This window comes from Sparus aurata, chromosome 17 (assembly GCF_900880675.1).
Source record: "Sparus aurata chromosome 17, fSpaAur1.1, whole genome shotgun sequence".
Taxonomy (NCBI): Eukaryota; Metazoa; Chordata; class Actinopteri; order Spariformes; family Sparidae; genus Sparus; species Sparus aurata.
This window is the reverse complement of record NC_044203.1, coordinates 30419372-30434572: the sequence shown is the minus strand read 5'-3', so window position 1 is coordinate 30434572 and position 15201 is coordinate 30419372. Positions and strand designations below refer to the sequence as shown.

The window sequence follows — 15201 nt, the reverse complement described above, 5'->3', positions numbered from 1 at the left end:
AAATAGATAGCTAAAAACTGATTGATAAATGGTTAAAATAGATCGCTTTAAGTGAAGAATTAACACTTGAAATAGTTAAAAGTAACAGATAAACGGGTGAAAAGTCCAGAAGCTTCCACTCCTGATTGGAAGTAGAGCAAATGCACACTTGACAAAACTGAACTGAACATTTGCACTTGGAAAAGCTTTAAAACAACCAGTTTAAAATCAATTCAAATTAGCATGTTTAATCGTGACTGGTGGTGTCGATGAAGAGTGCTTGAGCTCGTCTGACGGAGCTGTGGGGCTACATTAGAGAAAAATGTTGGGAACCCACTGAATTAGAGGACCAATTAATGCAATTAACTAGAACCTCCAGACTCCTCAGGACTTTTCATTGTGACTGAGTCATTGAGCCCTCTGAGACATTACGCACATCTAATCTAATGCAAGTTTGACTGAGTCATAAGAGACTGCCGCGTTCAATATCTGCTCATCACAGAGACGTTAGCCTGCAGCTGTCGTACAATATACATCAACGCTTAACACAGAATTACACAAAGTTACATTAGACACTGGAGGTACAAAATAAATTCATACGCTGCACACGTCTCTCTCTCTCTATCTCTCTCTCTCTTTGATTAGTTTAAAGAAAGAACAGACAAAAAGTCGGAGTCTGTTAAATGTTCCTTTAAAACATCAATATCATTCAAATTAAACTGCAAGTCAAGAGTCAAGAAATGCCTGTTTGCTAAAGCTGAGCGCCTGACAGACATCCAGCCGAGGTCAAAGATTTGGATCATCACTGCATCGATACGGACAAACATCATTCACACAATGCTGTAAAAACTGCCCAACAGTTGAAAATCAAATCAGGTCCAGCGGCCATGATTCCTCTACGGACGAATAGCTTCAGCAGCCCACACCTTTCCAGTGCCAGACCTTTGTCTATGATCGTTTCCGTGACATTCCCACGATCCCGCGTTCACACCCTGATTCAAACTTTGACGACGCAACTATTTCTGTCCGTCTTTTTTCTTGAGAACACGATGAACGTCCTCCAGGTCTGAAAATCTTCATATTTAAACAACATCACATGTATTTCCCCCCGTCTCCTTGACACACTCTTCTCATGTCACCAGCAGTGAGTTGTTTTGAAACGACTACAAGCACTTTTGATCCCAGACGACAAAGAACACGTCACTCGAATGATTCAGCGAGGATTCAAACGGCTGAGACGATAGCGGTCGACGGCTCCACATATGTACTGCCGTTAAAAGACTTTCCCCGATTATTAACAAAACATTCTCTTCACAAGCAACCAACCCACCTCTGTCTCACCCCGTGGTGTTTCAATACAGACAAGTTAAAGGATAAGTTCACCCAAAAATGAAAATTCAGTTCACACCCTTTTTTTTTTCTTTCTGGAGCTTCACAGCAACACAGCATTCAGCAACCAAAAAAGAAACCGTAAAATGCTTCCAGTACGGCGTACTCCAAGCCTCTAAGAACCCTGAGATCCCAAACTGATTTAAAAAGATGCTTATTTAGACCCTCGAGCTCGTGCACCCACTTCAGTTGGTGTGTGGCTTTTAACTCAGCAGCTGCAGTGAAGAGTTTGGTTTTAAAAAGAACGTAAATATGGTCTTTTCAAATCAATTTAGGATCTCAGGGATTTCGCAGACTTGGATTAGGACGATGCCATTTTCGTTTTGGTTTTCTCCATTTTTTTTTTTACTGTGAAGTTCCAGGAATGTTTTCCGGGCTGACTCTCCATGGACTTGAGGGTGAGTAGATCGTGACTCAATTTTCATTTTGGGGGAGATTTTTCTGTAAATGCTCTTAACGCATGTACTCTTACATTGAGTGCTCACTCACTCTCTCAAATATTCATTGCAAATTCACATCCATAAATCTGCTATGAAATCAGAACGAAGAACGCAGAACTTTGCAGAAAAATCATCTAATTGTAACCACTCAGATTTCACCCCGCTCCACTTAAATTTAGTTTCAGAAATAAAGTTTCCAAGAAAGACAAAAAAATTTATAATAATAATAATGATAATAAACCTGTGTTTTATTTCAATTTTACCTTAAACTGTCGCCTGGCAACCAAAATGACTGAGCGGTAGAAAAACCCAATTTTTCCAAGTAGGAGTGATTTATTTCGTCGTCGGCCTCGCCTCGGACTCCTGGTGAGAGCGGTACCTGAGCGAAGATTGGAGCGGGATGGAGTGGGAGATGATGCGCCAATCAAGCGTTTTTTAAAAAAAAAAAGCTGCTCTGCACTCCATCCAAAATCCTCCCGCTCGCTCCACTAATCTGGTGAGAAAATAATGACTTGAAGTTTGGGTGGATTTATTTTTTAACGTGGTTAACATGATACAGTTTGGCTAGGTTCAGGAAGAGATGTATAGCTTCATACGGGATGCGAACAGCGGAGTGAGGGTGCCGTGTGTGAGCCTCCACTGAACTCTGACCTCCACCCTGGGAACTGATGCTCAGCAAGTTCAACAAAACTCAAGTCAACAAGAACTCGCTATGCACTTGTAACCACGGTTCTGTCTGTTTGTATGATGCACTGAATGAAAGTACTGCTTGAGATGATGCCACAGGTGTCAAGAGTGGTTTTTCTATATTGAATACATACAGTAGCGGACACATACACACATAGCTCAGAGAGTTTTTTTTTTCCTATCAGCGTATGAACTCCACGACCTCCATCAAATACTGATGAAAGGCGCAGAGGGGTCAAATATACGATCGTGAACTGAGTCGTAAATAGATGTCGGACGTTATTGTACCGTTATGTGACGGGGTAAGCAAGAAATACAACTTTGGTGATAATTACTGTACGAGTTGTAGCTTCGGGGTTTTATAAACTACCCAATTATTCATGCTTGTGCAGCTTCCAGCCGAATTCCTCAGTGGGAGTTAAGGTTCAAAGAGGGGCAGATGGACGGGGAGCCTGTTTTTACCCTCAACAGCCCCGGACTATCTGTCTAAATATGGGACTGCTTGCAGATTTGTGCGTCTGTTTGTGCTCCTGAGTACGCATATGCCAACTGTGGATATACTGTTTATGTGATGAGCATGAAGACCTACAGCATACAGTGAGCATGAGGGTGAATATGAGTGCAGCGGAGCATTAATGCATGTATACAGTACGTGTGGAGTGTGTGTGTGTGTGTGTTAGTGTGGGAGAGAGAAATGGAGAGGGACAGAGTGTGTGTGCATGTCAGAGTGGAAGCTGAGCGGGATTGTCAGCATCGCGTGGAGCTGATGTGTCAGATGTCAGAGGAAAGTGTCAGAGTTGTCGCACCCTCGGGGGGCGCAGGGTGTCGAGACGCCCATCATGCTCTGTTTAGATGCTTGTCACCGGCGTCACACAGCCGCTGTGTATCTGGTGTCATCTGGCTGAGGGATGACGATGTAAGAAGGATTCTGCAGCATTCACCAAGTTCCAGTGAAGAATTTTCAAGACTTGTTTATTACCGCACGGAGTGCAATTCCATGGTAATGTTTGTATGAAAATATGAAATTGTGATGGGAAACCAGAGGTGGGACGACATCAGGGCGGTTCCGAACACCACTTCTGGGGATTCAGGGAGAATTATGTCGACAAAAGCCATAATGTGTCTGTCATAAAAAAAACTGCACGATGTCTCCGCTGAGTTTTCAGGACAAACTCGTAGTAGACTTTGTGATACGCCAGATTCCTTTGGCATATCTGGCACTCGACTTGTTGGGGTTCATTTTTGCAAACTTTAAAGCGATGCCAGACGCTGGACATTTTTTTGACATCTTGCTGTCCCTGGTTGCTTTGCTATTTTTCTATAAAACCGATGTCTGCGTGTGCACGATAATCCAACCAAAGCACATGCAGCATTGTCTGGTTCTGGTTCTGAATGTAACAGTATTTATACATCTATAATGCAACAAATATTAAAAATATAATCATTCTGTGGGGCACTGTTTGCTGTCCACGCAACCGTTACAACTACTTTTTCCTAAAATCAGCACTTGCACATGATTAAAGGAAAAGCTTCCGAGTTACTGTAGAGAGCAGTATTAACAGTACAGTCCACTGTTTTAACTTAGACTTGGCTAATAGTTGTACAACATCTCCTGACACTGTTCAATCGGATCCAAATAATTTTATAATCAACATCACTGTCTACAGGTTTTAATACTTTTTATATCTCAAAGCCTTTTGAGGAAACTGAACTCAACTGTTCAAAATCTACAAATATACGCCTCAATTTATGGTATCGCAATTATTCACTTGACAAAAAAGAAAATGTGTTATTTATAAGAACGTTTGTCCCCCTTTGCAGTTTACAGCATGCACAGCAGACCGATGTGCAGTGACCTGGAGTCGTCACATACTGTAAACCACAAGTAAGGTGAGCACAGCCTTACTCAACAGCTCAATACACACAGTAGTAGTCTTTAGGGCTGCCCAATCAATCGAATTTTCATCGTCATCGCGATATGAACATGTGCGATAAACACATCGCAAAAGACTGTCTGACATGCAATGAATATGAAAAATCATTTTGTTTACATGCGCCATGCATGCACCTTGAGCATGCCAATATTTAGCCTATCAGACGGAGCCCTGGATACAAGGGCCAATCAGATGAAGCCCCAGCTAACCGTTAGCTACCCTGACAAAATTAATCAGCATCAGTTCGGTGGTGATTGCCAGGTTATGAAGGTGAGAAAATCGATGAAAATGTGGTCGACGAAGACCTTGTGGTGAAAAGAAACAGCACTTCTGCTATATGGACTTAATTTGGATTCAAGAGAGACGACGTGTTACAAACACAGGTACTGTGTAAAACATGCCGAGCAGTTGTTGCAACTTCTAGAGGAAATACAACCAAACTCCATCACCACCTGCAATACAACCATAAAGACCTACACCAACAATTCAAAACTAATGTTAGCCATCATTAACTGTATAGTTAATAATATGCAAACTTTAATATTTGTTTATTTATCGCAAGTTATATCGTCATCGCAATATTGAACAGTGTTATCGCAAATCACAGATTTTCCTCATATTGTGCAGGTCTATTAATGTTCTTACGTCTTATTTTGAATTTCATTCTCATCAATCTTACCTTTTTTTATTGATTTTCTGTGTTTCATAAAAATGTATTTGTTTAAATTCTTTATTATATAAACAATTTGACCTAAAATACTTTGAGCTATATATAAAGAGTAAATGATAAAAGGACATGCATGGAGCATTTACTATGGACTTTACAAAAGCTGCTAGAAAATAACGTTTTATGACCATGGTATGATGCAAAAAAGATTATATTAAATAATGTATGTGTCTAATGGCAGTAATTAAAGGTCTAAACTACAAGATTTCAGTCCTCGTTGATTTGGCGACACCTGTGGTTACTGGTAGTAACAGCGAGTGTAGTTTAATACTTGGTGGAGCCAAGCCAATTATTGTTGTTCTAATAAAGAAGTCTAGCAATAATTGACCTTTTTCTGTCATTCTGTGAGCAACTATGATCTGATTTTATGAACTGAGTCTGCGAACAGCCGGGTGCAGTGAAGGGAAGTTGGAGGCGTGTCGCCTGCAGATCGCTGCTCCTTCTTGTTCCATTACACCCGGCATTATAACGAACTGATTCACTGTCAAAAAATGCAAAGAAATGCAAGAAAATGACTGTTATTTCGTTTGTCTGATGAAACGTAGCAGTCAATGCTAATCTCACTGAGCAAAATATTTCCTGTGACTACTTTAAATGCTTAAATTGTGAAGCGGCAGCAGTGTGAGATGTGTGGTTTGCATTCGCAATAAACAAGCAAGCGATTTGTCAAATTCTAACATGACGGATGTTTAACATGCTTTGCTTCATAGTGGCGTTTCACATTGTCGCTTTTGACAATTGTTATGAATCCAGACATGAGTAACTCTATTTCCAGACTGCCTGTTGGAAGCATGAACATTTAAGAGTTCGTGCTTGGTTCGAGCTCAGCATTCACTGTTGATTTTCTCAGACTGTTGTGTCGCCGTCGTCTCATCTCTCGTCTGTCTGACTCAAATCACTGCGCTACACACAATACACAGATTTGATTCGCTCAGTAGCATCACCTGAGTGCTTTTACGATGCACATGATTGGTATGACAGTTTCCTGGACCACGAGAGCCGTAAAGGCAAGAAAAACTGGGAAGATCTGAAAGGAAACGCTCTCTGAAAATGTAATAATGTTCATAATATATCAGGTTTATGTCCCTGCTCGGAAAGGATGGTGTCGGGTTCAGACTAGAGCAGCGGCCTGCTTATTAGTGATCTCAGGGGAGAGGAGAGGACATTGCAGGTTAACAAGGGTGACACAGTTTGCTCATTTTGCTAACAATGACGTCCTTCCTCGAACGCTAACCCCCCTCACATCGCCTACCGACAGTAACTTAATAAAGCATGTTTTGCAGGAATGTCACCACAGAACACCAGTTTGTAATACTGCTCATACAGTATCTAAATATTGCAATACTTTCATCAGTAGCCTGAAGGCACCATCACCATTGTGTGACAGATCGTGACTGAACACACATTTATTTAAAATTCAAATCTTCGAGATTATTACTTTAACGCTGCGTGAGCATATGTCTGCATGTGTGTGTGCGTGCGTGCGCGTCAACTGTCCGTCCTTGATCAAGGAATCAGGACAGGGTGTTGCCATGGAGACCCAGCTCTATAACAGTTGCCACAGCGATTAGAGGCAGAGCTGAGCTGAAGTGGTTGTTAGGGCGACCGTGAAGAGAGTGAGAAAGTGAGGCAGGGAGGCGCCTGGTGGTTAACACGCAGGAAAACAAGCGGAGGGGTTAAGTTGAGAGCCCCTGTGTGTGTGTGCTCCACCCTGTCAGTGTGGAGCAAATCAAACGCACCCGCCGCCTTGTCAAAATAAAAAAAATAAAAAATAAGAAACTTCCCCCGAACTGACTCAGCTCCAGAGAGCAGGAAATTACTCATTTCCTCACAACAAGTAGATGTCAGTTGGATGTGTCTTTATTTGGTAAACAGCAAAAAAAAAAAAATAAATAAATCGGGCTCCAAAAGAGGAGGCCGGGGCGAGGGCGAGGTAAACAGAACTCACCTCTGACAAGTTGGAGAGCGAGTCAGTTTTCAGCCCGGCAGGTTTTAACTGGGCTAACACAGAGCCTGTCACGTTGCACCGAGCCAAACTAAAGAGCTGGCAGCCGGCCCTCGCGAAAGACATGCTGCCTACATGCATACAGGTCACTCGTCCCTCGCCACTGACGCTGACCTGGAATCACTACCTCTTCTGAGTTCTGTTAAGCCTTTGGCAACAGATCATTTCCTTAAAAGCCTAAAAAAAGGCAGCTCTCTACGGGCCACTGAGGCGTGTAGGATTGATTAGTGGCACACTCTGTCCAGGCACAAGTATGTCACCTCTCCGGGGAGGGACGGGCCAGTAAACAACCACAGAATTGGTCTTGGTGTCTGCGGCAAATCAGCAGTAATAGGTTTTCACAGCGAACTAGAATATGGGCAGCAGGAGTTAAGAGAGTCGGTTCTGGTTTGTGTGACGTGAACTCGAGCTCCTTCAAAGAGCAGAATGATGTAAAAATGAACTCATAGTTTTGTTGGGTGAGTTAGCTCGGAGGTTTTTTTTAACTGTGAAGCTTGGTGGGGTGCGCAAGGAGAGACGTGAGGCTAATCTACTGGGACGAAGGTGACATCTGATAAAACAACTGGAAGTTATTGTATTTGGTGCGCTGATTTGGCCCACTTGCCATCACAGACAGCGGTGGGAGCTGCGGCAGTGACGGTGACACACAGCTCGTGGAGGCAATTAAGGTACTTTCAAAGATTGCTGCAACTTGCCACTGAAGTCGCACTCCTTCTCGGGCAAAACTCATGACTTATAACTGAGTCACAACTCATTAAAAAATTAATGGAAAAGCTCTCCCAGAAATTAAAGTTCAGTCGTGTTCACCCTAAAGCAGTCTGCAAAACAATTCTAAGAAAACAGTGTTCGGTGTTTCCCACAGCGTGAGTGTGCCTGTGGTGAGCCTGTGGTGGTGGATGATGGTGAACGGAAGTATTTCACACGTAGAGCATGAGCCTCAAAAATCACCCAAAGTCGCCCCAAAAAACACTCGTCCTGTTTTGTATTTCCTCGCACCAGATGTCATTTTCACAACAGCAGGTGAACCGCGAGTGGAGGAAGCTTGTTGTTAATGACGCCGCCGATCCAAACTATTGAAACCAACATGGTGATGAATGACAACCAAGTGCGCTTACATATTTTCATAAAACAATGGAAGCAGAAGAGCTACACAATCAGTGCGTTTACAGAAGATTTATCTCTCTCTCTCTCTCAGTGTGTGTCTGGTCTCTGCAGAGTGTGTGCAAATGTCAGTAGACGGGAGGGAAAGTTTTTTGCTTTTAAGGGAAGCAAAAAAAAAATAAAAATAAAAAAATCTCAAAATATAGCTTGGTGGCTGTTAATCTACCTGGTTGGTAGTAGTTGGTAAGTGTATGTGTGGGAAACACTGGTGTTGCAAAATTCTGCTAAACAACTAAAGTAGATGGAGTTCTGTTAAAACATAAAAAACAGCAGAAAATAAATAATAAACTGGCTTTATGTGCTCACATAATCCAGGTCTCTGGCAGTCCCGACACCCCAAATTGTTTTGGATAGACGTTAATTACAGTCTTGACATGTGGTCGAGCTCGTGTATTCACTGCAGACGGGGTGCGCGCTAACGCTTTAGCAGCCACTATGTAATGTATTCATGATTCAATTTGGGATCTCAGGGCTTCTGGAGACTTGGATTACACTGAACGAGCTGTATGGAGCCATTTCATGTTTTTTTGTTGGTCGTTTATTAACGTTTTCTAGACTCCATCTACTCTACTTTAATTGTCGAGGAGAACGCTGTAACACTGTTTTGCTGTGAAGCTCCAGAAATGTTTTGTAGACTACGAAACTTAACTTTACTTTCCACCGGCAAGGGGTGAGTTGATAATAAATGTATTTTTTATTTTTGTTGGTGAACACTTACTTACAGATACACAGACATGCTCTTAACACACACATACATACTGCACTTTTCTAGATTGAGTGCGACTTGCGCTCACTGAGGATATCATTATCTCAAATATCCATCACCAATAAACATCCATAAATCTGCTCAGAAATCAGAACATAGAGACAGAACTCTGCGAATAAATCATCGAATTTAAAGTTCACTTCAGTATCTCAATGATCCACTGACAGTTGCCTGTATTTACAGGGGAGCATTGCAGACAGGAAGTGCTGATAGCTAATTCGGCATACATTTAAATATGCGACTTGGGTAAAATAAATAACAGGACTCAAGTTTGCCGACCGCTGACTCACCAGAGGAGGCTGCGTCTGGAAGGTACAATGGCTTTGATTTGGTCTGCGGGGGGCCCCCACAGTGAAAACTCCATGGTTAGCTAATCAAAGCTAGCTGCTGCTCGGTATGATTACTGTGCATCTGCTGCACCAACATTTTAACACATGTTGGACGGTGAGTGTGCAGGCGGCTCACTGCGGACGAACGTCAGCCTCCAAATAACTAGCTTCACCCAAACAAGCGGTTAGAAAAAAATCCAGCCTGATTATATGTAATTTCGACTGTAAGGAAGTCTAAATTAAGCCACACCGAGGAGGTCTTATGTCACAGCACAAAGATGTGACCCTGTTGACTCACAGCGAGACAGACGGGACACAAATACAGACACAGGAAGCTGGGTGTCATGAACTCCATCTTACCTATCCAAACATCATTGCCAAACCAGGAGAGGTTCTTCTGAGAGCTGTCGTAGTAGCCGATCTTCTTGTAGCTGCCTCCTGTGCGATTGGAAAAAGAAAGAAACAGGAAAAAACAGATTGAGCAAGTGAAACAAAACCACAAAAAGTCACGGAGAAAGATAAAATTTTAATTGGTTTTGCTTGTGTAATTCATTTCCTCCCCCGGTGTGTTGTGGCGGATCATGTTCTCAAACAATAAAACAAAACTCGACAGAAGTGATAAATATTCATATTCACGCGACCACTATTAAGCCATTTTTCTATTATTCCTGCGCTTTCATATTAATGGAATTTGTGGGCACAGAAATATAAGCACAATGCACAGATAAGAAAGAAGTGAGGGATGAATGAAAAGGTGCATAAAGAAAAGGACAAACAAAGACGTACCAAGGGGAGAAGAAGGAGAAAAGGAAGGAGGGGGGGGGGGGAAAAGGAGCTTATGTGGCGGTCTTGACCAGGAATACTGATGAGGACCCACAGTGATTCAGGGATGCAAGTCAGGTCGTCTCATTGTGGATGTCAAATTACCTCGACACCACAACAGGAAATATGAGACGGAGTGTGAGGGGAAAGGGGCAGGATTATAAATTTTCATCCTTTAGGACGCCAAAGAGAACAGAGGTAGAAAATAATCCTCAACCTTATCCGGCGCGGGGAAACTCATTAAGTCACTGGTGACAAATAGGATGCCATTTCCAGAAACGGCTTAAAACGATGGCTTGTGCCCAATTAGAGCAGAGCTTACAGTCAACACATTCCTGCATCCGGCCCCCTTTTTTTTTTCCCGCATGTGCAATTATAGGACGTCGAGACCAATCGCAGTGAAGGCCTCGACGACCCCCCTACCCGCCCACGAAAAGCGAGGCTTCGCACTGAAATGAGCTGAGAGCATCGATCGATACATGATGAATTTTAGTCACTGGTGATTTTTTTGATGAATGAGTGAGTTTACCGCTCGGCACAGATTCCGCAATACAACAACTGTGGGAGGACAGCATGGGAGTGTTTTTACCTTGCAGTTGCTCGATAAGAGTCATCGCCATCCTGGAACCCTGGGCGTCAAACACCACTTGGCCCTGAGACACAGATGGGAGGAAGGATTCCTTATTCATTTTTTACTGCAAATGATTAACTCCTTCCTTTAAGGAGTAGTGTGACCTTTTGACAAATATTTGCTTTCCTGCCCGAGGGCTGGGTGACAAGATTAATACCACTTTTACGTCCGCACACTGATTATGAAGCTGCAGCCGGCAGACAGTTAGCTTAGCTGCGCTCCAGACAACACATATCTGAAAGATTTACGACCACCTACCTGAAAAAATACAATGGAAGGCCACTTAAATGTATCATTTAAAGAATATGGCCTATGGGTCCAAAATCCTATGTGGCAGCATATCACCAGTGTAACAGACAACTGCTGCTCTTTGCTAGCCTTCTTTGGCGAGCCGCCCAGGAGATCGCCGGGCTTTGAAGCTAACGTTCACAGTGGCCAACTGTGTCATTACAACGTCACGTGATGCACTGTGGCCCAAAAAAACATTTTTTCTTTAAGCTTACATCATGAAAGAAGCAGCTGTAAAACGGCGGATACATTTTTTGAGCATCCCAGTGATCATAATTTGAGCCATTCCATCCAACAAAATATGGAAATTCTAGAAAAACAGCAAGATTAAATAATTTTATCTCTGTTCGAGGTACCCAGGTGATAAACTGGGAGTTAGCCAGCTTGTTTGGTGGAGGTTTCTGGTGTGCATGCTCTATGGGCCAGATGATTAAATGACTAGTTGTCATCGCCACCTACTCTGATAATTGATTTAGTGGGAGGAAAAAAGGTCAAAATTCAAACATTTTCTGGTTTATTTGCTCCTCTATGACAATAAACTGAATGTCTTTGGGTTGTGGACAAAAGAAGACATTTAAAGACGACATCTTGGGCTTCGGGAAATGCTAATCAACATTTCTGACATTTTATAGACCAAAGAACAAATCAATTCAGCAAGAAAATAATTGGGTGTCTCAGACACAAGCACAAACTATGAGCTAATGTGCAGTCCTGTCGTGGTACATCAAATAGTATGCAGTCTGTGATCTGCTCTCACTGATAACCATCACTGTTATCAACTCCATTAAAAATACTGATTTGTAGTGAAACACTGCACATTTCTATCAGAAAGTTTTTCCCTCTTTGAGAAGAAGAGTTTCAGTGAACAGCGGCATCACTGTCTGTGATATCAAACACATTTTTTTATCTGTTCCTTCCAGCCACACAGATGTACACTTCACATGTACAGGCCTCGACACAGAGATTCGAAATGAGAGCGTTGACATCGTTTGATCACCATGAAGAGCAAGAACTGGAATTGTAGAGTCAAAAACACGGCACTCAAAACACCTGAGCAAAACACTGCATACTGTTGTAGGATTAATAACTATAAGGCACCAAATTAGCAATTATTTTAATTATTCATATTACTTTCCCATATTAAATCATCCTCTGCACTTACCGAAACACCTTCGAAGGAGCTTGTGTTCAGGGCCCTGTAGATCTCGGAGGTGATGTCGTGGTTGTTATAGTTGAAATCCTCCAGTCGTCGGCCCTTTGCCTTCAGCGGAGCCACAGTCTTATTGAGGGCAAGGGCCAGAGCCCACACGGCATCGTAGGCGAGAGGGGCCTCCTGAAACCCGCCGGTCTCCTCGGGGTTCATCCCGCCCAGACGAGACATCAAGGCGGCGATAAACTCCTGTGATGTCTGATAGAAACAGGACAGAACTGATATCAAAGAGGAGTCCTTGTGAAGAAATGCAATGCCTCAAATAAAGATAATTTTAAGAGGATTTTTGATATTTCTATTTTTAGATATAACATGTCTATACTGGCAAAGAGGATGAGATGGTGAAAGGGAAGCAGTGGAGAATCATCTGGAACACCTCTGGAGTAAGTCCTCCACGAACACACATCCTACATGAACATATCCTTAAAAGTAATGACGTTAGAAACGTCATTAAAGAAAACACTGCTGGTACAAAAAAAAAATAAGTGAAGTTATTTTTAACCTCCATGATGATATCAAGAGGACCACGGAACAACCTGAATCCGTCCACTCAACATGAGCAGTATTTCGTACGCCAAAATATATACAAACCTTGACAAAAGTAAGGAGGAGGGTGGTGAATGAGAAATAAGTAAAGAGGGGGCACCAATTCTAAACGCAGAGTTCGGGGTGTTGCGCTACAGCAACACACCACCACATATGAAAAGGAATCACACAGACCTTCATTGAATAAGAGTTAAAAAAATGTACGATATACATTTTTTAAATAAGCAAAGTAGTGAGTAAAATATGCATTCTAGAATAAAAATGTGGATTAAAAACTGTTCCGCATCGTCTGAAGTTATTAAAAGTTGGCATGTTTCCGGTCCGACGCACAACAACCGATGGGTGGCAGCAGAGAGCAGGTGGTTTGTCGTGGTAACCGCCAGATTGGTAAATGAAATGACCAGTCAGGGAGGAATTTGGGCCACAGGAGCTCCTGGGCCGACAAGCAGGCATTTGGGCCCACTGAGGGCTTTTTAAGGGGCAGTAGAGCTGACCGGAGACCACCTGGACCGCTCAAGTGCCCAACACATGGGCACTGCAGTGTGTCCTATAAGAACATATCCTGCCAAAAAATATTTTCAAACAGAAGAGCCCTTTGGCATTCAGTGCTACGAATGGATTTGAAATATTTAAAAATATTAGAGTTCGGTAAAAGGATTGATACCACTACGCTAAATGTGGAGCTGGAGCCAGCAGGCCATTAGCTTAGCTTCAGTGTTGCCAAATTGACAACTCTGGCAACGGTGCTGGATGAAAATGCAGTGACCAGCTCCTCCAAATGATGCTACATCTTTGTTTTTCTGACTGTCTAACTTTTTTTTACTGCATTGCTGACAGGGGTACTGCCTATGGCGGAAATACAGTCATCAGCACTGGAGAAGAAAGCAGGTGTTTTGGATTAAGAGCAGCAGACACTGAGTCCATCACGGCCAGCTGCGCCTATCGACCATCCAACCTGAGCAGCTGGACCGCCCCAGGGAGGAAGAGAGTCGGAATAAGAGTTGTGCTGATGCAGCATGGTTTTTAGGCTGCTCGTGGCTAACGTCCAGAGGAACTGCAGCCTCGTCTACCGCAGGCACATGCAACTCCCTGTGTCTTCATGCTAAGCTAGGCTAATCGCATGCTGGCTTAAATTCATATTTAGTGATGTCAATCTTCCCATCCAACTCTTGGCAATAAAGCACAAAAGCGTCTTCCCCAACATGTTGAACCGTTCCTTTAAATATGCTGAAACGCCTCGTCAGTAGTCTTGCCTTTAATTCCGTGACTTTGTGACATCACACTACACCAAAAGATTGTTTCTAGATCATATTGGTTCTGATGATGAAGTTCATTATTTTCTTGCTTTTAATTTACATTCAATACAAGTGAAATACACCCACATTTGTTAAAGTTACTCGTGAAAAATGAAGGAATCTTTCATGTAGCTTTATCAAAAACTAAAAGCCTCAGAAGTGATTTGTTCCTATTCTCACATGTACATAATCAGGCTGTTTAGAACTGTTTCTGTTGGCTAATTAAACACCAATAAGCTTGTTTCTCTGAGGGCGAGGATGCGTGTGTGATGGGAAATTATTGCTACCAATCATCATGGTGTCCCTGTGGATTCTCCGGGGCCAATTAGGCCGACACACTCCCAATTCAGTTACGTCAAATTCATCTCATTGAAATTCCACCTTGGCATTTGGCATTTAAATCCGCCACTACCTTCTGAAAACTAGCTGACAATGTGCTATTGCAGACCCTGCAGCATCGGCACACTCGCTTAATCTGACTGCTCCATCTCGAAGAAATATGCCAATTTCAAACTTGGAAATTGAATTTGAATGGATTGTCTATGAGCAGGAGCTCTGGCTGTAATTCTTATCACCCGTTGAGCAGCACGTCAACAGCTAAATCAGCAGGTAGTGGCAGGTGCTGTATGAATATAAACAACAGCTGCTGATGAAGTGCGAGAGAGGGGAGGAGGGGCGCTGGGGGAGGATGGTGGAAAAGGTGGGGATGGGGAAATGATAAGGAGAAGGGGAAGGGGAAGGCGAGGAGGGTAAACAAGAAGAATGAAAGGATGATCCGCCGCAAGACCAGCAGAGTCAGAGAAGGTCGAACAATGGGAGAGACGGAGAGAGGAAGAGACAGTTTAAGAGGATTAGAGAAGGTGAAAGAGGGGAGAGCGACAGGCAAGAGAGAAGCCGAGAACGACAGGTAACCGAGAAGCTGAGCGGGGCAGGAATTATGCAGGAAGGTGTTCAGAAAGAGGGCGACGTCGATGTTCCTACCCTTGATCGGT

The 15201-nt window shown here is 43.0% G+C and overlaps 1 protein-coding gene and 1 long non-coding RNA gene across 3 annotated transcripts in view; one reads left to right on the top strand and one right to left on the bottom strand.

The window, feature by feature from the left end:
- gabbr1a (gamma-aminobutyric acid (GABA) B receptor, 1a) overlaps positions 1–15201 on the bottom strand; it is a 91621-nt gene that overhangs the window by 22799 nt on the left and 53621 nt on the right. For both annotated transcript variants that reach the window (XM_030395073.1, XM_030395074.1), the window contains exons 13-15: positions 12321–12566; positions 10829–10892; positions 9778–9855 (exon numbers count right to left, since the gene is read on the bottom strand). In XM_030395073.1, the coding sequence (XP_030250933.1) occupies positions 9778–9855; positions 10829–10892; positions 12321–12566 (388 nt within the window). The remainder of the gene's footprint in view (positions 1–9777; positions 9856–10828; positions 10893–12320; positions 12567–15201) is intronic.
- LOC115568036 (uncharacterized) lies at positions 2169–14107 on the top strand. The gene is made up of 4 exons (XR_003981319.1): positions 2169–2304; positions 4317–4385; positions 12674–12751; positions 13752–14107. It is a non-coding gene; the product is annotated as an uncharacterized LOC115568036 (long non-coding RNA).